Source organism: Gallinula chloropus (genome assembly GCF_964237585.1).
Source record: "Gallinula chloropus genome assembly, chromosome: 2".
Classification (NCBI taxonomy): Eukaryota; Metazoa; Chordata; class Aves; order Gruiformes; family Rallidae; genus Gallinula; species Gallinula chloropus.
The window spans coordinates 40,797,038-40,819,726 of record NC_140086.1 but is presented as its reverse complement, the minus strand read 5'-3'; the positions used below and the strand labels follow the sequence as shown (position 1 = coordinate 40,819,726).

Below are 22,689 nucleotides of genomic sequence, written 5' to 3'. Positions count from 1 at the left end.
TAACAGCCCTCTCCTTTATCAACAGCAGTCAATAGTGGTACTCTCAGCAGCATTGCCAGAAGTAGTGTGGACACAGAAATACAGGTCTAAAAGTTCCATGACATCTCAGCTCACTACAAGACCCTTCAACTTTTTTAATGCTACCAGCGTGTCTCACTCTGACTCCTTCCTGCTAGGTAAGAAGCAAGTAAATCAGCCATCTTCTCTCATCTCGATTTTTTGATTTGCTTTCTTGCTCCAGTTCCAGTCCAGAATTTGAGAAACAATTCTAAGCCAAGAAGGACTTCTCCATCCCCCTTGGCTCCCCAGCCATTCCTCTCCACTGCCGCTCAGGCTCACTATGCAAACTGCACACCCACAACCTTGTTTGCTTTGCCAGAAACTGCAACAGCAGCTCCAGGTTGCACCAAGGGCTCCACACTCAGACAGACCCCAGGGCAGCACTCTCGGTAGATCATCATCTACCAATTCACCATGCAGCAGCAGAGCTACAGTTGCTTCTCACCCAGGTGTTCACATGGGAGTCCATGGCACTGTCTTCATCAGTACAGTGAGGTCTGAAACCTTTTAAAAGCTCTTTATTAAATTGTGTAAGAACAGTTATGGCACTGTCTTAAGACACACAAGAAAGTCTAAAAGACTGTGGACTAATAATAATTAATCACCTGTACATTCTTACAGGCTACAAAAGCAAAAAGTTAAGCTCTTGTTCTAAATAAAACAAATTAGGCATAGAAGCCTAAGCTTTGGTCTTATACATCCAGATGAGATGGATGTCCTGGACTTGCTGGTGTGGGCAGGTTTCTTGCTCTCTTCTCATCTCTCTTTGTCTCATATTCTGACCAGACAGCCCCAGTTCTCAGAAATCATTGCTAATAAATGATTCATCACAACTGATGTATTCCCCCCCACTTCAAGAATGGTTTCACTGTTTTGGCATCATACAATAAAAAACCTTCTTGTCCAGAAATGCTCATCCAACTCTGGCTGCTGTTGAATGCCTGGAGAGCGTCAGTGAAAAATTAAACATCTCCTCACTGTTGGATGGAAGCCTGTGATGGATGTATTTTTAGCACAGAAATGGGCAGACAGTGAATGTTAGGTGTGAATGTGCAACCACTTTGGACCTTCTCTCAGACATGGCTACTATACCATGTGGGACAAGAGAAGGCAAGCTTTTTGTACTTATGATGAATCCACAAAGGTCAATTCCAAATCTCTCCTTCTATTCACTGTATACTGGCTAACTGTCTCAAACTTTATTTCAAAGGTAAAATTTAGGTCCAGGCTAATGTCACTCTTAATTAGAAATGAGTAATGACATACCTTATATAAGACTTTATTCCTGACTTCAAAAGGAGCTACCTAGGTTTGTTTGGCGTCTTTACTTTGAAGAAAATGTCTTTTATTACTTATTTTAGTACAACACATTAAAATCAAATATCTCCTGTAGCAAAACGATTCAAGTCCCTGGAACTCAAATAATTTTCTAATAAAAAATGCATGAGACAAATAAATGCACTTTATGTTCCACAAGAAAAGGCAGTTTCAACAGGCTAATGCTCAGAGAAAATTCATTTTATCAACCAGCCATTTCATTCTTTGGTGCTGTTACAAGCTCCTCGCGGTTGCTAAGCAACCATAATTCATCGTACCTTTTAATGGATACTCTGCTACTGCTGAGAACATTAAGGTGAAGAGAATAAATGCCTTGGGTGAATCTTGAAATCTTTCATTATGCATGTCATTCTATTTCTGTAATGCTATAATGCTGAAATGTTTCTGTGGCAGGAAACTGAGTTGTGGTAATTGCATATTCCACTCATATATGTTTTGTAAGCAGAGCAGCACGTACTTGTCTAAAATGAGCTATTTCTAACATGATTGAAATTGGAGTTTTCTACTTCTAAAGGTAGTAAATAAATCTGAGGGGGAAAAAAAAGAATGAGTCTGGAGTAAAATGTCTTGAAATTTTCAGCAAGAGTGACAAAATCCTCTGGCATAAATTGAAAGTAATCAAATGGGCTTGATTGTAACGCACAGTGGTGTGTGAGTGTATGGTACACAATTGAAAATGCAAAAAATGCAATAAAGAAACCATATATCCTGTGCAACTTAGATCTTTTAAAAACTCATGATGTTCAAGACAGGTACATGTATGCTAGATCAGGCATCTCTCCCTCTGTATGATTAAAACAAACCTCAGGTTTCAGCTGAATGCAAATGATGAATATTATGTGCATTTCCCTCCTCGTTGTTTAGGGCCTTTTCTCCTCTTGAGAAAGACTTCCTTATGCCAGCCAAGGGGGCACTCGCATGAATACGATTTCACAATTAGGTTTGTATTTTGCAAATAAAGAGTAAAAGCAGTATAAGGTGAGATAGAGTGATTGGACTCTTCAAATGATGGATAGCACTACAAAACCCTAAGATGGATGTATGCTATGGATTCAACCTGCATTTCTGATCCTGATTATCTTCTCTTTCACACCTGTCTATACCAGGTGATGTCCTCTTAAAAAAGCAGCTATAGTTAGATAAGACGTAAATGAGTTTTTCCTTCTTTTGAACATTAGATTCAAGTTTTCTTGTTTATTTTAGAAAGATCCAATTTGCCTTGGAGAGAAACTTGGTCGTTTGGGGTTTTTTTTAATGTACCTTTTAACTTCACTTTCTTTTAACATGTCTGGGCTTGTCCTTGGAAATGCTAAGTGACAAGCAGTATTTTCAGTTCTCTTCCTCAACCACTTACAGCACCCTCCTTCCAGAGGCTACTGATCTCAAACTCATCTTGAAGCTGAATGGGCAGGAATTCTGGGTTGTGAAGGGACAACTCATCAGAGAGCTCTTACAGCCCATGTTTTGATGTTGGAAAGGAAGGACAAAGTCAAGCCTTTTACTTATTCTATCCAACTGCTGAGGATTGTTTTAAAATGATCTCTGCTAATCTGCTTTTTTTTTTTTTTATATGACTGCTACATGTCCAAGTGTTTTGGCAATACAGTTCTTTCATCACAGTGCATGAAGCTGTAAGACCCTTTTCTCTGGAAGCCTTTTGAAATCTGTTCCTCATGAAAGAGATCTGTAGGAAAAAGAAGGGGAAGATGGTGCAAAGATGTACACAGATGAAGAGAAGAAACTGATGGGGTTGCAGAATGCAAATAGAGACTACATCAATCTAGTCTAAAATGATTGTACTTTTTGAACACCGTAAGGGGAAACCAACACATGGTAGCAACAGGAAGAGTAAGAAAGAGTTAAGAGGTTCCAAATGCAAAGTTAAAATAAATGCATAAATATGTCAAACCAAATTAATTCTTTCCATTTTTTCTTCTTCTCAAGTATTCATACAAGTCTACTTTCCATCAAAAGGAAGCATACTTGACTTTTCTTTCCCCCTCTTAGAAAGCATACTTGACTTCTCCTTCCCCCCTCTATTCTTTTCCTTCCTTACTTATTCTTTCTTTTGTGTACTACTAGTGACAAAAAAAATGTGTGTTTTATAACCACAGTCTGTTTATTTTCCAGTAAGGAAAATGTTGCCTTTCCTCAAACCACTGATGTTACCTTCAAAATCATCCTCCAAAGTAAAAGGGTGAGATTAAGGAGCAGTAACCTAGCTGTCTGATTTTCAAAGACTGTTTCACCCTTGTAAAGGTAATTTGCTGATGCAATTCACTCATTCCCTTTGCTCAAAACATTTGCTATGCACAATTTCATTAGTGGAATCTGCATGCACCTGAAGAATAGCTCCAAAATTGTCTCCTAATGTTCTTTTCTGCTGCTTAGAGGAAGGAAAAGTCTTAGAAAGCAAAATACTGAAGCACTTCTGACTGTTCATATTCTCCAGCTTTGGTTATCAAAACTATGGGAACAAATAGTGGATTTCCACAGGGGAATAAAAGATGTGGAAACACAGTAGACATACTTCAAAGTCTTCCTGAAAAACATTTTTTACATTTCTTGGAATCACATCTACAGAATGACTGGAGAAAATCCAAGGCTTTGAGTCTTCTTATATTGGAATAATGTCTTAGATGCAGCAATATGATGAACGCTATTCCTTTCTTTCAGCTTTCTCTTGAAACGTATAATCGGGAACCAGCTGCACGTTTAATGTTGATCAAATCTACCATTTGTAAAGTTAAGAAAACTCAGATAATTCCACATTTCCTCTGGTGCAAACCTGCTTTGGCCAATATCCTTTAGTTTTGACAAGGGTCAAAAATATCATAAAAGAATGCAGCATTAATATATTAAGCTTCCTTATGAAGTAAAGAAAGAGGATACTTAAAATCGTTTGTCAAAGTAGGAAGAGAACAGCAAACTGAGACCTAACCACTGGAAGGTCACAGGCAATAATGTTTCTGCAAATAGAAATGGGTTGCAGAAGCATCAAATGCAAATTACTGTTTGCTGGAGAATTTTAATAGAGCTCTACGTCACATTATAAAATGTTTAATTGTAACCCCATTTTAATAACACCATCTGATTAAATGAAAAGACGCATTGCTGATCGCAATTACAATCTGTCAAACTGCATATTTATTTACAGTTCGGTTTCCTAAAACCATAAGATAAAAAAAGGAAACTCTATTCAGCTTGTCAGCAAACTATAATTATTGTGTATCCTTCTGTCAGTTTCTGCATAAAACTTTTGGTTCTAAAATGGATCTAATTATAACCAACTCAACATTTTTATAAATGCTTGCTTTCCCCTCTCTCCCCTCCCCTCCCTCTCACCCCTCTCTTTCATCAGTGAATTCTTTGTTGCAAACTAAGGAGGAAAAACTTCTAAGTACGTAACATTTGTTTCTCTATTTTATCTTTTCTGTCCAAAGTTGTTGTTAGAATACAGAAGACTCCATTCAATGTAAATATTATTTATGGCAGTGCACCCTCCTAGCACTGCAAAGCCCCGGGATTAGGACTCTGTTGGGGTTTTTTTCTGCTTTGGAATGAATGTCTTGAATATCAGCTGAGAAACTCTTTCCAAGTATATCATGTAGCTCATCTTCTACAAAGTCTATTTATTGTAATTTATAACCTTTCACAAGAAACAATTTGCCAGACAAACAAGAAATGAGTCCAAATGTCTGAACACTAGTGTATGTATCAACCAGTTACAGAAATTACATCTCAAAGAAAGGTCTATTAAATCATCCGGCCCATCTCCCAGCCAGGCCAGGATTTTCCCCTACGTATATGTTCCAGTGCTTTAACACTACCTGGCAGACTATTTGGATGACATTACAGGGTTGGGGTTTTTTTCCAGCCTTCACCCGTTGCTTATTTTTATCCCATTACTTGCAGTGACAATCCTTAAGTATCATAAACATCTATTCCTTCAGCCGAACCTTCTAAGTAATGGATGATGATAAATAAATATAATATTGAAAATATGCACATAAACAATTTCATAAAATAACACACTGTAGCTGAACCTTCAAGAAGAGTTATTTTGCTCAGTGTAGGTTATGGGATAATACAATCTGGATCATGATTACATGCTAATAAGATTTGGGAAAAGCTGATTATTTTTCTACTGTCTCTTAAATGGTCAAGTCAGCTGTGAACCAAAACAGTCTGAGTTAATATACATCCTCTTGATTATTTATTTCCTAGCTGTTCCATCAACATCTATTAACTATCATTCATTCTTAGATAAATATACATTTTATAAATATAAATGTACATATATAAGCACACTGTTAAAATAAAAATAAATAAAAAAGATTAAATGGTTTGTAATAACCTACACTGACTGTTGGGCTTTATGTATACAATTAAGTAGGAGAATTTTTAAGGTTGAGGACCTGCACTCAGAGTTTGCCTGAGGAGTCTGTGCAGTTGCCATTAGAGGAATTGTCTAAAAAAGAAGTCAGAAAAGCATCTGTCAGAAATGACAAACAGAGAGAGTATCCTGCTTTCAGGGAGATGACCTTCCCAAGTCTCCCTTGGACTAGACTAAGGGAGGGACCTTAGGGTTCCTTCAGGATCGATTTCTGTAATTTGGTAGGTGACACAACTTTAAAGCTGCACTGTGTCAGTCAGGATCCAAGAGGTCAGGTTACTCATGGAGCTTTTTCCTGTAGCACAGCTTTGCTACACTGTCTTTAATGATAATAAAAATAATAAAAATTGTTACAAAACAGCACAGTAGGTGGTACTTTTTCTCCTCAGTCTTGTTACAGCTTGCACTAGTTTTCCAGATGCTACGAAGAAAACTATTTCAGAATTATGGCAGTGGAGTGTGGATTATTGACAAACACTTTTGTTGCCACACCTTAATCAGATATAATATAAATGGTCACAACTCATGAACAAATAAAAGCAGCTGCTATGGAGCGATCTCTGTCCCTACCTGCAAAGTCCCTACTAGAGCTGGATAGGATCGATGTTAGGCCAGAATATTCCTGAGATTTTCAGCCAGTAGCAGAGTCCTGAAGAGCAGCTCAGAGGCAGAGGTAACAAATAACAAGGTTAGTGCAACAGCGCCTGCCACAATTAAAATTCCACAGTCTGGGACCCAGGCAGAGAACTTTGCTTTCATGTGTTTTCTCCTCCCTGCATTCATGACAGCCATTGTCAAAGGAGAAGAAACACCAGCAACCAGCCTGTAAAGCCTGGGACTGGAGCATCAAACTCTGTGGATCAACAGGTACTTCACTTCTCCATAGAGCTGGCTGCATTTCAAAGGCAGGTGAAACAACCCTCACATCACCCCCAGGGCTGTGAAATAAGGCTGTTGTATCACTTCCAGGATGCACGATATCTTAAAGGTCTCAGCTATCATTATATGCAGTCACCATAATTGCTTTATATTGGATGCGTAACACATGGCAGCCTTTATTACATTTGAGGACTTCTGCTAGTTCTAATATTGAAAGTTGTCTCTCAGTACACTGCTGCCCACCTTTGTGTTACTGATCATCAGACAGGAAATCAGCTCTTGGTAATACTTTCGTTATTATGGGTCCCACAATGTAGCGACACCTTCTTCTTCTCCCTTAAGATCTGTCTCTTTCAGCCTTTTTTAAATTGGGACTCATCTGTATTTGTATATTGTGAATTACATTTCATTGGGTTTTTAATAAAGTAAATGTCTGTCTATTCTCCAATATTGTACTTGACAGATATGAAGGAATGATATTGCAAATACCTATTTGTACCATTATTAGTACATTAAGTTCTTATCTAATTAGTGACTACAAAGCACTTCAAGACACAATGAAAGTGCTGCAAAAGAACAGTGCTACTAGCATTATTTTTCAAATGCTGTGGCTTATTTTTTGTAGAAAAAAAAACCCCAAACTTTTAAAAGTTTTGCCAGGGGTTATTTAACACTGTATACTTTCTGTCAGGCAACTTAAGCTGTACTTAATATCCAGATCAGCCCTAAGCCTATTGCACTAAACACTTTTTATGCTACTTCATAAGAAAGGGGACTGTAATAAAATTCATTAAACTGCTATCCCACACTTGAGTATTAGGGCATGTGTAGGAAACTGAAGCTTAGTTACTGAGTTAATCTCTGAAATTCTTTATGTGTGAATGAAGGGAATCTTAAAATGTATTAGAAGTGATTCAATGAAATCACAGGCATCAGAAGGAAGTCCCATTTCTGAATAAGAAAAAGTGTTGCATTCTCATCAAGGGTCTGATCCTGTAAATCCTCCAAGCGTGGGGCTTTTTTTGCTAAAGGACCAGAACATCTGATTTCAACCATTTTTGCAGTTAATCTAACTTCTGTAAGGATGAAGGGAAGGCACCTGTAGCCCAATAAGACCACTGTCAGGAAGCGCAATTTCAGAGATGGGATATGGAGTCATCCTTTTGGTATATCATATCCCACCATAGCAACCAGTCCTTTATGAAGTCAGATAGCAAAGGTACCTATTACATAAAGCTACTGTCAGGCACTGCACCCTCACTCATAACCCAGGGATTTGGTAAAATTTTTCTGTGATGAAACTAAGTACAGTATGTTGATTAAATCTGTTGCACCTACTTCGATCATTCGGCTCGAGCTTCAGCCCCTCTTTAACATACAATGTGGCCCCCCATTTTGGAGAGAAGGAAGATGCTGTGGATGCTACATCCTGTCTTTTACATTCTCTTTCCATCAGAGGGCTTCAGTGATTAACTGCATGCTACAGTCATACATATATATTTATATACATATATTCATATATGTATGTGTGCGCATCCATGTATATACATACTCCGAGCACTGCAATCCACATCACCTCCAGGTAGGGTACACTGAGTGCCACACCGCTACCTGCAACATCTGTCTCTCTCCTTTGTTTCTTTTCCTTCCCCTCAGACTGCTTGAAATAGGAATGCTGGGTACACACTGATAATATCTAAGATGAACTCTAATGTCTTTGTTCACCTGACGTTGGGTGGAAAGGGTTCATTTTTGTGGGTTTTGTAACTGAAAGCTATGGATGAGGTACACCTTAGAGGTGTCCCTCACTCCATAACACTTCTTGCTGCCACTACAGTAGAAGCCCTTTTTTGCAACTGTACCCATGATATGCACAGTCAATGAATTAAGAACATTCATTTTCGTGTTTATTACTCAAATATAGAGGCAGCAGCAAGTACAGCACACCATAAATGCAGTTCAAAGGGGTACGAGTGAAGCTACAGGGGGCCTAAGTTGCACCACACCAGCAGTGAGGTGAAGGGTTTACACACTGTCCCCAGGGAATCCCAGCATGAGAAAGGGCATTTACACTGCATGCCTGTACAGACTGTGTATAAACAAAGGGGGGCGGGGCGGGGGTAAAGAGAGGCAGACATCAAGCTAAAAGGAATCATCATGCTATTGAAAGGACCAGGCATGGAGTAGGCATTCTTACACTTCAAGTATTTCTTAATTGTCTTGAGAAAGAATCTGAGCAAAGGATAACATTTAGAAATAAGGGTGGTCTTTTTTTACCTAATGATTATTTCTCCACATCTCAAAACACTGCCAAGTAGATCCTTTTCTTCCCTCACTAATATACTTCCTTCAGCAAAAAGTTGACAGAAAACTGAAACGATACTTAAAGTTCTGTAAAATCATTAATGCTGATAGAAAAACCCATGAGACTTTTAATTGGACCTTTTAAATTCCTTCAACTCAGAAAACAAAAAGATAGTCAAGAATGCTTTTGTTCCTGAAGTGATTTAAAATTTTTGCTAAATATTTAGGACTCCATGCAGGCAAGACTAGATGAGAACACACACTCCATTTAGCACGTGACACTGTCATGAAGCTCTGGGTTGCTGGTGTCCCAGGCTTCAGTGAAGTCTTGCAGCACATCTGAACTTCTAGCATGCAAATGGCAGCTTGAGTTAAAACACTGGATGCCATAGTCAGACTGGTTTCATCCACACAACCAATCTTTTTACTCCCTGAACAAGATGGGATGAGGTGATGAACGCAGTACAAATATGTGAAGGGTGTGCAGCCTTCTCAGCTGCTTTCCGTTTCAAGGACTGCAAATACATGCATTTAAATCATGAAACAGGTGGAAAGAGAGGCCACTCCACCTGATGCCCAAAACTCTCACTTTTATCTGCACTGTGGGCTTCTTCCTTTTTTGTCTTCACAAAACTATCTTCACAGTTTTTGAGACAGACATTTCACTTCTATTCCATCTACAGGCTGTAAGATCACTAAGATCTTCTTTTTTGCCAAAGACTGAGTCTTCAGAAACATTTCATTATCTTGCTGTTCTCGACAACTACACGCGATGTTAAAAGCAGCAGATTAAAGTCAACAATCTCTGCTGCTGAAAACCCTGAATTTCTGACATTTTCTGAGAGTTATGTTTTCTCTATTTGCATACTCTATTATCTGTTTTGTTTGACACTTGCAGCAATGTTGCTGCTTATGCATTAATCACTCCTGTGAGTACATCACATGTGAGGTGTTGTATAATCTACCACCCGCAACTTCAGGCTTCCTCTCCGTGCCACATTCATCATGTCTTGGACTGTCCCTATCTACTTAAAGTCTAAGAAACTATAATTAATACCTCTACACATTTTCCTTTCTTACTTTTTTTTTATGTAGCAAATAAATCCCCATCAGACAATGGGCAACTGTTGTGAAAAAAGTTCACCAAAACATTTTCTACAGAAGGCTGTTTTCAAAAATAAAATATGCCACCTTGTTATTCCTCCTTGAAATTATACTGAAGTTGTTTTCCTACCAAACTTGTGAAATATTTGAGCCACATGGAGTCTCAACAACCACACTCAAATAAACAGAATGCCATATTTCCCAAATGACAGTAAATCAACACTTCACTGGCAATTTAAAAAATTTAAGAGTTCTGTCATTTGTGTACAAATATTTTCCTACAGTAATGAGCAAATATTTACTTGCTCTATCTTTAAGGTAAGTTCTTCGTACTTACAGACAGAAAGCATAGCTTTATTGGATAGTTTAAGACCAGGAAAATGTTGAATTCATTAAAAAAACTAGCCACAAATATTTTCATAGCAATTTCAGTCCTAGCTGACCTCCAGAAGTTGGGTCCATCAATAGCCTGCTCGCACAGGATGCTTCCTTCCACTCTGCTGATCTTCTCTTGGAGGAAAAAAACAGGTGCTACCAGCCACATTCCTCTTACCATGTACATGAGGACTGATACTGCCAAGAGCCCCGTAGGGACAGTGTGACCCATGGGAAGGTTGTGGTCCCCCCACTGTAATTGGGAGTTCATGAGACCAGTCCCAGAAGGAGCACATCTTTTTGAGAGATGCCCCATCTCGATTTCAATCCTCAAGTACAGAGAACCAACCACTTCCCACAGTACATTTTTTGTATGGTAAATCTCTATCACAGTTAAATGGCATGCTTTGTTTCCAGTATGATCTTATAAGGCTGTAATGTCTGGAGACTGGATGTTTTAATGCTTTTTTATGGTGAAGAGCCTCCTACTAGCAGATAAGCAATATGCAGGTATTTACAAAACTTTGATCAAGTTACATCTTAATCATATCCTCTGTGTATCCTTTCTGCTGTCTTTCCGATGACAAAAGAGTGGAGCAGACGTGAGAAGCAAGGAAAGATAAACATGATGCCCCAGAGCCCTTAATGGAATAAATCACCATAATTCTACTGAAGACAATAATGTTATGCCGATTGACATCAGCTAAAGATTTGGCTCTGTATCCCTATGGTTAGGCTGTTTGACAAAACATACACAAACTATTGTGACCTTCTGCCACACAAGGCTTATTTCAGTGAGAAAAGCCAGCTTGTGAAATATGGTGTTTAAAGAAAAAAGGGAAAAAGAAAAAAGAAAAAGAAAGATATCCCACAAGAATACAAAGTTGTTTAATAAGAGAAAAAAAAATAAATACTAACACAAGATGTTCCATGACCTTAGCTTTATGATTTGGTGGTTCTGATGGCAATAACTCACTGCAATAAAATTTGGGGTAGCAGCAGGTCTGTGTAGCATAACAGTAAATTTTGATGTAAACTGAAGACCAGAGCCTGGTAATGAGGCACAAATGTGAAGTATTCACCAGAGACTAAAAGTATCTTCTACCTCTGGCATGCAATGCAAGCTAGAAAAAGTATCCAAGCATGATTCAAATCTCAACACTTAGGTTAGAAGGGGCAAATATTTTGTTTTGTTATGAAAGTTATGCATCTTGTTCATCAGAAAGAAAAGATTTCTGTTTGACTCAGGAGTTTGCACAATGCTTAAAGGTGCCAAAAAAAATCAACTGTATATGTCAGCCTCAAGATGAGTCATGAAGACTGAATTTAATATGTATGAAAATGGTAAAACCAAATCGCTTAAATACATCCCAGCTACAACAACAACAATCTCCTGTATTGGATTTATTAGGCACTGTACTGTGATTAAGAAATACTAGCTTAATTCTATCTGAGATGAAAAAAGGAAAAAAAAAAAAAAAAGTAGCTGTCTGCTTTCTTCCCCCTTGTGCAGTGCCACATTTTGTTTAAGATATTACACTCTCATGGGCTGCATATCTAAAAAATATAATTCATGAAAAAGTATAATGTAATTGTTCAGGCTTTGATGAATTGGGGCATAATGTTAAATAATTATTCATTGCCTTTATTCTTCTGTCAAAGTGTGAAAAAAAAAAAAGCTTTTTATTGCTTTTTTTATATAAGGACATGGGCCTTTGTGACATGCATTTTATTTTAAACTAATGCTTTTATTATTCCACATCTGAATAATTATAGCTGACATCATCTACTCTTCGGTGTCCTAGAAGATCTTTAGCTCTAGTCCACTGTTACATATTTTATGCATTACATGAAATAAAATACCTCAAGATTTTGAAAATATTTATTTTAGAAACAGCAATGAAATTGTCTGTAATCACATCTTCTGCTCTGCTTTGAAAGCAGCATTATTCAATATGCCAGTGGTCTTTTCCATAAGAGCAACATATTAGAAATTCATGCTGCTTTAATATATCTGAATTCATTGATGTACTGCACTCCCTATAGACCTAAAGAAACATTTTTGCTTCAGTTTCATATGTCCTGCACATTACCTACTGATGTGGTGGTTGTCAAAACAGTTGTACAGTAGCCTTTGAATTCAAAGTGTGCCTTAGCTGTATACTAAAAATGACAATAAACCTAAGTATATACATTATGCTGGCTTTTGTTGCCAGCACAAGTAGAGCATTTGGGAAATAAATCGCCTGATTTTATTGCCTTTTAACATGTTTTCCACTTTAAACTTCAAACCCAGAAATTTGAAGCATTCCATGAATCTGAAATCTCTTTTATTTCTTTCTTGTAAATTTTCTATACTCTACCATCATGAGCCACGTTTTCAAAAAGATCAGCACAAGATTATAAATGAAAGCATTCCAAAAATAGGGTTGTGTTTTTGTTTGGGCTTTTTTTTTTCCCTCCATGTAAAACCAGCACTGTGATTTTTTTAACCCTGTTTTCTTGGGGGGAAACAGCAAACATCTATAGGAAATACTAAAGAAGCTGAAATATCTATAATTTTGTGGATAAAAAACACACAGTAAGACTCATTTTATAGAACACATCCAAAAGCATTTTTACAGATAAATGCACATTCTCATAGGGATGAGTATATACATGCATTTATTTGTAAATGTTAGAGGGGTATCTCTTGCAGTCTTCAGAAGATTTCAGGAAAATGCATGCAAACTGAGAAGTGCTGGCAGGTCAAATCCCAACTGGAACTGAACCAAATATACACAGGGCTACCTCAGCTGTAGTACATCAGGAAGGGATCCCTTTTCCATGATACAGAAACAGCCATGAGAACATCTTCATTAAACAGCTCTATATATACCTAACTGAATCCACTTAAGAAGCAGGAATAGAAGTCATGTCCACTGGAAAGGACTTCAGAGAACTACCACCTATGGCCCACCATGCTGGGGCTGGATTGTGTGTCCACACCATTGTGTGTCACATCTTGCACAAATTCTGTAGACTTCTGAACCCCCAAAATCCCGATATAATGAGTGTCTTAAAAAATCTGTGTGTGGCAGCACGGTATAAATTATTGTGCATGTGTGTATGTGTCTGTATGTCACCTAACAGGAAACAGAAACACACAAACATAGAAGCCAATATTTGAACTGGCAGCAGAATAATGAAAAAGAGAAAAATTTAGCGGTTTTGTTGCTTTTTTTTTAGGTAGTGGGGAAGGATAGGAAGATATGAAGTCCAATTGATAAAAAACACTTCAAAGGCAGCTAATTCCAAATGGAATCGTGAGACACGGTAAATGGCAATGGGAAATTTTTATCTCCCAGCATTGTAAATTTTTTTCAGAAAGAATTCCCACAGTGTAAAAAATCCATGAGAAGCTGAGCCCTAATAGGAATTCTCTGAGCCAGTAGTGGGCTCTTATTGTGTGTGTTTAAGCACTTCCACAGAGGAGAATTCTTACAGAGCTTGGGGCAAAGCCCGCAATCCTTACTCAAAGGGATTTCATCTGCAGCTCTGAGGGACTGCTGCACAGTGTGAAACCAGGACTTCTAACAGGGGGCGGTTTTGATGGGTTTTGGGGAGGGATACATCCACAATTTTCAATCCATCCAGAATCTCAGAAATCATAATCGGAAAACACCTGGTAGATGAGATGAAATAAAAATGCTTCAGTGTACAAACTATTTTCCTGCTTTGTTTCTGAGATCACAGGGTTTCTTTTCTTCTCATTTGGAAAGCACTAATTAATGCTTTGCCTATAAAAACACCTACTGAAAACCACTCACTAGTTCTGACACAGACAAAAAGGAAGGTATTACTGTTAAAATACCAACATGGGTTAAAAACTGGCTGAAAGGAAGGACACTGAAACTAAATAAAACCCAAATAAAATAGACCAAATGCAATCAGAGGCCCATTGGGCTGCAGCTGAATCTGTCCCAATATAAGAAAAATTTGCTGAGGATGTGAAATTAATTAAGGATAGAGAACAGCCAACAGATTCATTTCTAAGAATAATTTTTCTAAAAATACTCACCAGTGCCCTGAAAAATGAAGTGAGATACATGGTTTCCAAATACACTAAGTGGTAGTTGATATACCAGAAGTTATATGGCACCAAGAATTTAGATAGTTTGGAGAAACTTATACATTATTTCCTATGTGAGGCAATATAAAAATAATTTAGACAAGTACTTGTTAAATGGATTAGAGCTTGGTGAGATAGTAAAACAGAAACTTAAGAGATGAGTAATAGGGAGAGAAAAGAGTCATACTGAAGAAAAAATGTGAAAGGTTCTGGATTATAAAGAACAGCTTCAAAGCAAAATAAAGAATGCTAACTCGACAAAATCCTCTATCTTTCTTCATCAGTGGAAAACCAAAAGGACAATGGAGCCATTCTATTCACTGAAAAAGTCACTAAATTCACTGAATTAACTTATCTCCCTCAAGTTAATTCCTCTCAATTTATCAAGTTCAAATCAGAGGGACTATACTGCCAAAGAGTGTTTGAACCCCAAAAGATCATGGTGTTAACATCCTACCAGTTGTACTAATGTGAGATGTAGCTTAATGCCCTTGACAGGCAAGCCAGCTTGAGTTAAAACTATTTCTAGTTAAGAGGCTCTTTTATGTGTAAAGGGCATGCAAGTTAGGGATTACAGTTGACTTAGTCCATGATGCTTCAAAGATCATGCTTTCTTTATTGAATATATCCTCAGAAATGACCGCTAAAATTTAGTGCATATTTTCTTGAAGTCTGATTTTCATTTTTTCTGATCTTCATTAAGTCCCAATAGCAAAATTGCCTAGTTATCTTATTCAGCCTTCTATTTGCCCTCGATGCAATAATTCACTGCGATGATCTACCAACTCTCAAGGCCCTTTGTTCAGAGCTTGTTGCAAGAGGTTAATGTGGAACATCAGACCTTAAAAGAATGCATAGTTTTGATCCATAGCCATGGCTCAAAAGAGGTCAATTCAGTGAAATACTGCTTGTCTTGACTGGAGTGCCAAGCCTGCCTTTCTCTTACTTTTTCAAGTCTTTTCATAGTTTTGATTGTTAGAACCCTACACAAGATTTAGCTCATGCTCTTCACTGCATGACATCAGCTTTGTAGAAACACAAGCAACATTCAAAACATTTGCATGAAGTATATTTATATTTCTCTATGAAAATCTGCCTCTCCCCCCACTTCTCCTACTACTGAATGAAAACCTGGAGTCAGATTCTGACCTCAAACACAAAGTGTGCAACATGGTAGTAAATCAATAAAAACTAAGCAGCACAAAAGCTGCCAAGACTAGCCCTTCTGCAATACAGGTTGTTGGACATCCACAGAGGGAATGCAGAGATCCTCAAAATCAAGACAGCTTTTTTTTTAGTTAAGTTCCAATGAAGTGCTGTGACAAGGCAGTTTTTTGGTGTAAACTAACTGTATTCTGGCCACCATGGCCCCCTAGCCCCTGGCTCTGGGGCTGTTAGTCTGACGGGCTGATAGGGAGCTGAGCCTCGATCCTTCAGCCCCCAAACCTCCATATGCTACCTCAGCTCCCAGGCTCCAAGGCCTGATATATTATTATTATTTCTTTTTACCTAATGTGATGGGGACCTAGCAAGCTGGAAGCCTAGACAGCCTCAGTCCCTAAGACCAGGGACACAGGGCTCTAGGCCTCATATCCTTCTGTGAGAAGCTCAGACCCTTGGATCTCTAGCAATGGCAGATCCATAACTTTGGCTGTCTGGATCTGCTGTTCCTGGGCAGCTCATCTAGCGGAGTGCCTGCAGTCCAGCGAGCCCCACATGATGCCAGGACCCATCTCTTCTATAGGATTTTTAACTCTTTGGCTTAGAATTGTACATCAACTTTAAATAATCTTGTCTGGAGCTGCTATGCAAGAAGTATACTAATTATTTGTAGAGCCCACTTGAAAATGTAACATGTCAAGTAGCTCTGCAGTTGTTGCAAGCAATTTAACATTCAAAGAAGTGATTTATAATATCAGGCTTCCCAAGATTACGACCATAATGACTATCTGACAGACTTTATAAGCAAATCGTCCAGTCATTTCAATTGGATTCTGGCTGGCTAAAGACTGGGAACTGTAAAAAGGCTAGAAGATTTGGCCTAGAATCAGAAACAACATTTGCTGTTTTCCAAACGTGCGGTAAACAAGAAAGGAGATATTAAATTTTTGTACATCTCTCAGCACATGTAAATGAGAATGGAAAGAGCCTCATCAGACAAACACAGAACAACGGCCATCTGGATCCAAATCTTTCTCCAGTGGAAGTCAAAGCCTTAAGCCTCCTTTTGTCATTGTTTACATCCTTGTAAAGCAGGAGTAATTCTATGCAAGGTGGTGGGTAATATCCTGACTTTGAGCAGCTCAGCAGTAAGCACCCCACCTACCACCTCTGGTGGGGGGAGGATTTGACATAGGAGTGTGATGTAAAACCCAGCGTCAGGCCAGCTTGCTCTGTGACTTGAGTGGTGCAGGAGTTGGCCCCTTGGAGGATTTCAAAAAGATCAGCATTTCCATGATTTTGCAACTTAAAGCAGAACAGAAAGAAAAAAACTAAAAAAGCTTACCACAGAGAGAGAATTGGAAAGCAGTGTCCCATCTTGGCCAAGCATGTTGGAAACTGTAATTTCAGGTAGATCCATGTTTTGTGGGTGGAATGGAAGGAGGCCATTGTGGTTCATGGGATGACACAGGGAGTGGTACCCAGACTCTATCTCATTCAAGTGCACCAGGGAGTGGTCAGGCAATGACGGAGGAGTTATAGGAGGTATATTGAAATCTTCACTTTCAAGACTTGGGCCAGGAAAAGACTGGAAAATAAAAACAACAAAGTGCTATGAAAACCATATGAATACTGGTCAAGAATAACAATAAAACTCACACAAAATAAACAAAAAGAGACTAACTGACATACTTCTAGCCAGTAGCTTCAATTTAACAAAGAGACTATTTTAAAGACCCATATATTATAACAGTGGAGTTTCACCATTATGTATGGAAGAAAAATTGCCTCTAAGGCATAAGGATCTCTGATACTTTCACAGCTTCCATTAGAAAAAGGTTTTTTTAAAGAAGCTGAATTCAAACAGAATTCAAGGGTCCTATTAAAATTTTCCAATAGTGTTCATCTAGCTGAATACCTTTTTCATGGGAATTGTGGAAAAGGGAATGCAATTTATAAAATTAACATTGGCTCAAAATGGCTCATAAGGCTCCCTGCTACTCAGATCAAGAATTATATAGTGAAGAAGAAAGACACCGCTTTTAGGCTTACAGGAGACCCATGCATTTGTTCTGCTACAAAGAAAAACAAATACAGAAATAGTATATACCTCGTATGAATATACTTTGTGTTTATAAGAATACATTTATGGTGTCTCAGAAACACTGATTTTTACTTTCTTAATCTACAAACTCAACGATACATACATTTTGGCATTCATCTAAACGAGTTACTGCACAAAGCAACTGTTTAGACTTTTGTTGTCCACTGCCATTAAGTCATCCAACTCAATCTGATCCAAGGAAAGAAAAGCCACAGGCAAAGTCAGAGTAATACGCCAAGGTGGATAATTGCTATTATTTATCTACATTCTTCATACAGCAGGTAGGCTCATTTGGGGGACAGGGGTGGGTATGCTTAGAGTTCTTAAAGGAAAAAGGTGAGCTGGGTTAGATTCGTGATACGTATCAAGACTTACAGGGATCAGTTAGCGTGGTTCAGCCTGAAAGCCTGCTCTGCTTTTCTGAGAACAGCCACAGTTCTCATCTCCTTCACAAGTGATCAGTCTTTGCACATCCCACGCCCACAGTCACGAGGTTTATAGCACAGAGTCTGCTTCCACCCTTCCTGCCCCACTGCAGCAACACAACCCTTCCCTGAGCACTGCTTTTGTTAAATCTGGAAATGCAAGGATTTAAATACATTCTGCTCCTGCAAAGTATCTTCAGGAAAGACAAAAATGAGGGCACAATTTCAAAGACCAGCTATTATAAGAAAATATTTTCTCTGACACGAGTTTGCAAATGGAGGACAATGTGGTGAATGAATTCATGCAGAAGGACAAGAGAAGAATCAATGCCTAATTATAAACAAAGGGGTTTTTCATTAGTCATCATAGTAATACTGTCCTCCTGATGCCTGAGGTTACTCTTTTCTGAGCATGGATATAAAAACTTACTTAAATCAGACCAACAACAGCATTACATATTTTCAATGTGCTGCTGAACACAGAAGGACCCTATTCCAGTGCACATTGCCACGGTTTTGGTGTCTTTGCTTGTTTCCCAAATAGGTTTACACCTCTGTCATCAAGTATCTTAGTATGAAATAGAACAGAAAGGCTAGATTGCAAAGGCCAGAGTAAAATCCCAAAGAGTGAAAACAACAGAAGAGGGAGACAAAAAGGTTTGGCAGTGATACCACCATCCTTTCCAGCATAGGAATTTGCTGTCCCCTTGCCCCTGTCTTCATTTTGGGAAACTGATGTGTGTCTACTGCCATTTGTAAATCATATTTGCTCCTGCTTTTAGATCCCACAATGCAGCCGTCAGTGGAGACATGTCCAGGGGAGGAAATACAGTAAAAATAGACCCATACTAAATGGGGAGACAACTTGTACATGTCAAAGAGAACAAGTCACATTTACTCAACCACAATGCAACTGTGCAAATAAATAATATTATGGACATTGTATAACCTAACTATTTGCTAATTACTATTATCTTAAATTTATGATGAAAAGAAAGGTGTCTAAAGTGAGCTTAAGGTGTCTATCACCACAACAGTGAAGCAGCAGGGAATGAAAATGAAGGAAGTATCAACACCCTACTGCTCTTCTGGACTAGCACAATCCCACAAAAGTATTATTATTATTATTTGGTTACTGTAATCCTGGTGAATTTAGATCCGTGTAACCTACAGCTACCAGGCGGGATTCATAAGCTGTGAAAAGAGGACATTTTGTGTTCCATGCTGTCTTTTTTACTCCTCCAAAAAGACTGACAGCCTGAAGAGAGTTTTCTCTCCCATGATTTTGCAGGTACAAAAAAGTGCTAACATCTGTTTTCTCTCTCACTATCCTACAGTGAAAATACCTTGTGCTGCATCTTTGCTGCACCAAGATGTCTCAACACCTTCTAGAGGAGGAAGAGAGATCTGCTCTCCTACTTTTCTTAAGCAAGAATAGGACAGAGTCGACAGTATTCTTTCACCACTTCTTTAACAAGAAGAGACTTCAAATTACATTTCCTACTAAAAGCAAATATTCCTAAACCAAATATTGACAGGCTGAGTATGCCTACACCATTAATATCAGCAGCATTCAGCAAATCTGCTTATTTGTACACCCTTTTTACATGCCAAATGTGGATAGTGCAGGTTCTGCTTTAGTTACGCTTTGCTTTGCTGTGTTTCAATTGTGTCTTTAATTAGTAACATTTAAAACTGGTAGAAGCAATTGAAGTGCCATTAGGACATTAGCTTCACTTACTGAAAAGGAAGTAAAACACTAATGGCTTAAAACTCCACAACCCAAGTTGCATCACGTGCAACTATATAATAATGTTACATATATTATATAGGTTAAGCATTTTAAATAGATGGCTGCTCTCTGATTATTTAAAAATAATAATCACACCATAGTTATTACTTGTGAATCAGCTAAGAGTGTATTTGATCCTACATCATCTTCAACATCACTGTTCACTACACTAAAATAAGCATCTTATAATAAGCAGTAGGAGTCATGTAGCAAAGACAATAATAACACCCTAAACCAACATATAATTCAAACATGAGTACTTCCTGGAATGCTTTGATGTTGGTTTTGGGGTTTTTTTTAAGACATAAACTATTTTACTACTTCAAAAAAGGCAGAGTCCAAGCCAATGGCATTTGAAAACATCTGCATAGCACCTAACATTTTCTGCCATTTAGGCAGAAATTCCATTTTCCGGAAATCCCAATTTCTTTCCATATCCAATCCTACTTTCTTCCAATCTCAAGAAAACTCAATTCTTTCATACTTACTATGTGTATAACACATACACACATAACTTCCTCAGGGAAGTTACTTCAACAGTGATGTGATAGTACTCTAGTTGGTCTTGTCCAGGAGCACAGTTCAGGTGCTTCCAATGACTTGGCACATCAGAAGCAAAAAGTCCAACATACATTTGCATCAAACCCAATATATCCCAGAAACAAGGCTGTTGCAACTGCATGCAACAGGAAGGATCGAGGACCAGGACACATGCTTTTCCAGCCAACAGCAGCTACAGGCTTCAAACACCCACCCCTACTTCCCTGCCACCTCTCCCCTTGCCATCAGGAGTGTCTTCTTGAGGAACCACCTGGAGTCCTCTTGATGCAACTCATCCAGTGCTGACAATGGTGTCTCCTGGAACATCGTATTGTTACCTTCATCCACAAAAAGACATTTAAGGGAACTCTAGCAAAAAGCCAAACACATGGTTTTCCCTGCAGCAAGAACTCCCACTCCTGGGACAGTTGTCATCCTGTCTTAACTCTTAGTGCATCTCTTCTTCCAACCCAAGCCATCTATTTGGAATTTCTAATGAAAGCAGTTATCAACCATTAAAAGCAGTAGGAAAGGCTATATCTCCTGTATCCAATTACAATTCATAAGTGCAGCTCATAAGTATTAATAGTAGATGGTGGCCTAGAGCTTCAGCTCTGTTAGGTTTTTCTTGGGGGTAGGAAGAAATGTTAGGGTATTCTCCCTCTCCAAGGGATTGTCCTTCATAGTCGGCTTTATGATCAGCAAGACTTTCTCTATTCAGAAAGGCACAGAATGGTTTCTTTTCATTTTACTGGTCACAGAAATACTAGCAAGCTCTGAATCAAAAAGAGTAGCAGTAAATGCTTTATTTACTTTACCACAAAGCTGCTAGGAACTTTGCCAGTGGTTTCGCTTTCATCTCATGACTGTGGGAGTGGATGAGGTGTTTATCAGCTCTTCAGTTCAGGGGAACTTCCTGGACCTTTATTACATTCCAGAGAGAAAGCACTCTGCAAAGTAACACCACTGAACTCACTAAACAGCACTGAACAGTCATAGGCTTTAATTTCACTGTAGTATAAAGAGGATTTTCATTACACCTGTATTTATTATAAGCAGATTTCCGGATATTTCAGATGGGAGCTACACAATGGGAACCTCAGGACTGAGCACCCTTACATTTGGCCTATTTACAGACACAAAACTGTGAAAAAGCTGTTTGAATCAAGGTCTTCCCAAATCTAAAGGAAAATATTCCACGTTTCTGGTTAAATATTTGTGATATCTCTGCCTCAAATGATGGAAACTTCAAAAAGCAGATGATCTTTTAGATGCCCACTCTGAGATCAAGAGACCTCATTATCTGTGCCACCTTAGCCTATAATTTTATGAGAAAAGCCGCCAGAATAAAATGTTATGAACACTTAACCTTGATTTACTGTCCAACCCAAGACTAAGCTTTTGTTTCTGAATGGTGACCTCACTGGTCTCCTTCAATTTATCATTTATACCACTTATCCTGGCCAAATCCAGCAATAAGCTATGGAAGAGGGACAAAACAGTGTGTGGGGAGGTGTATGTCAAAGGTCAGTTCTTTAGCAACCCATAACTCAAATTAGGGCTAAGGATCCTGCTGCCCTAATAGCATGCATGTTAAAAACTATAGTATTTGCTTTTGAGGAACCCAGATACTCATTGTTTTCAGAAAAATAAGGGTAATACTTGCAGAACCTGCTGCATAATAACCAAGGTAAAAGGAATAAGAAAGAAGGAAATAAAGCCCCTTTACTTACATACTCTGCAGTGATGACTGCATGTTGGCCAGAAAAACTTACTTCCCTTTCAAAATAATTTTAATAGAACTTTAAAAAGTGATCAGAGAAGGGAAACCAAAGGAGATACCTTAAACAGACTGACCACAAGAGGCAGCAAGCATTCAATCATCCAATATAAATCCCTCTGGAAAGAGCAAAACCTTTACTATATGACAGCAGGGAAGGCAATATATAAGGAAAGTCTAATTCGTGTGCTCAGTGGTTGCATCAGTCACCATGCATATACTCGACAGAATATGGTATTAGCAACAGTTCCTTAAAAGATGGGAATTTGCCTATAGATATTTAATTTAAATGAAATGAATAGTGCTGCCAACTATGTAGA

The 22,689-nt window shown here is 38.4% G+C and overlaps 1 protein-coding gene across 1 annotated transcript in view; it reads right to left on the bottom strand.

Moving 5' to 3' along the window:
* Positions 1-22,689, bottom strand: part of TOX (thymocyte selection associated high mobility group box) — a gene marked incomplete at both ends in the record, with an annotated part of 217,658 nt that overhangs the window by 74,376 nt on the left and 120,593 nt on the right. Inside the window, one exon of the mRNA XM_084280566.1 lies at positions 17,074-17,316. Within this exon, the coding sequence (XP_084136692.1) occupies positions 17,074-17,316 (243 nt within the window). The remainder of the gene's footprint in view (positions 1-17,073; positions 17,317-22,689) is intronic.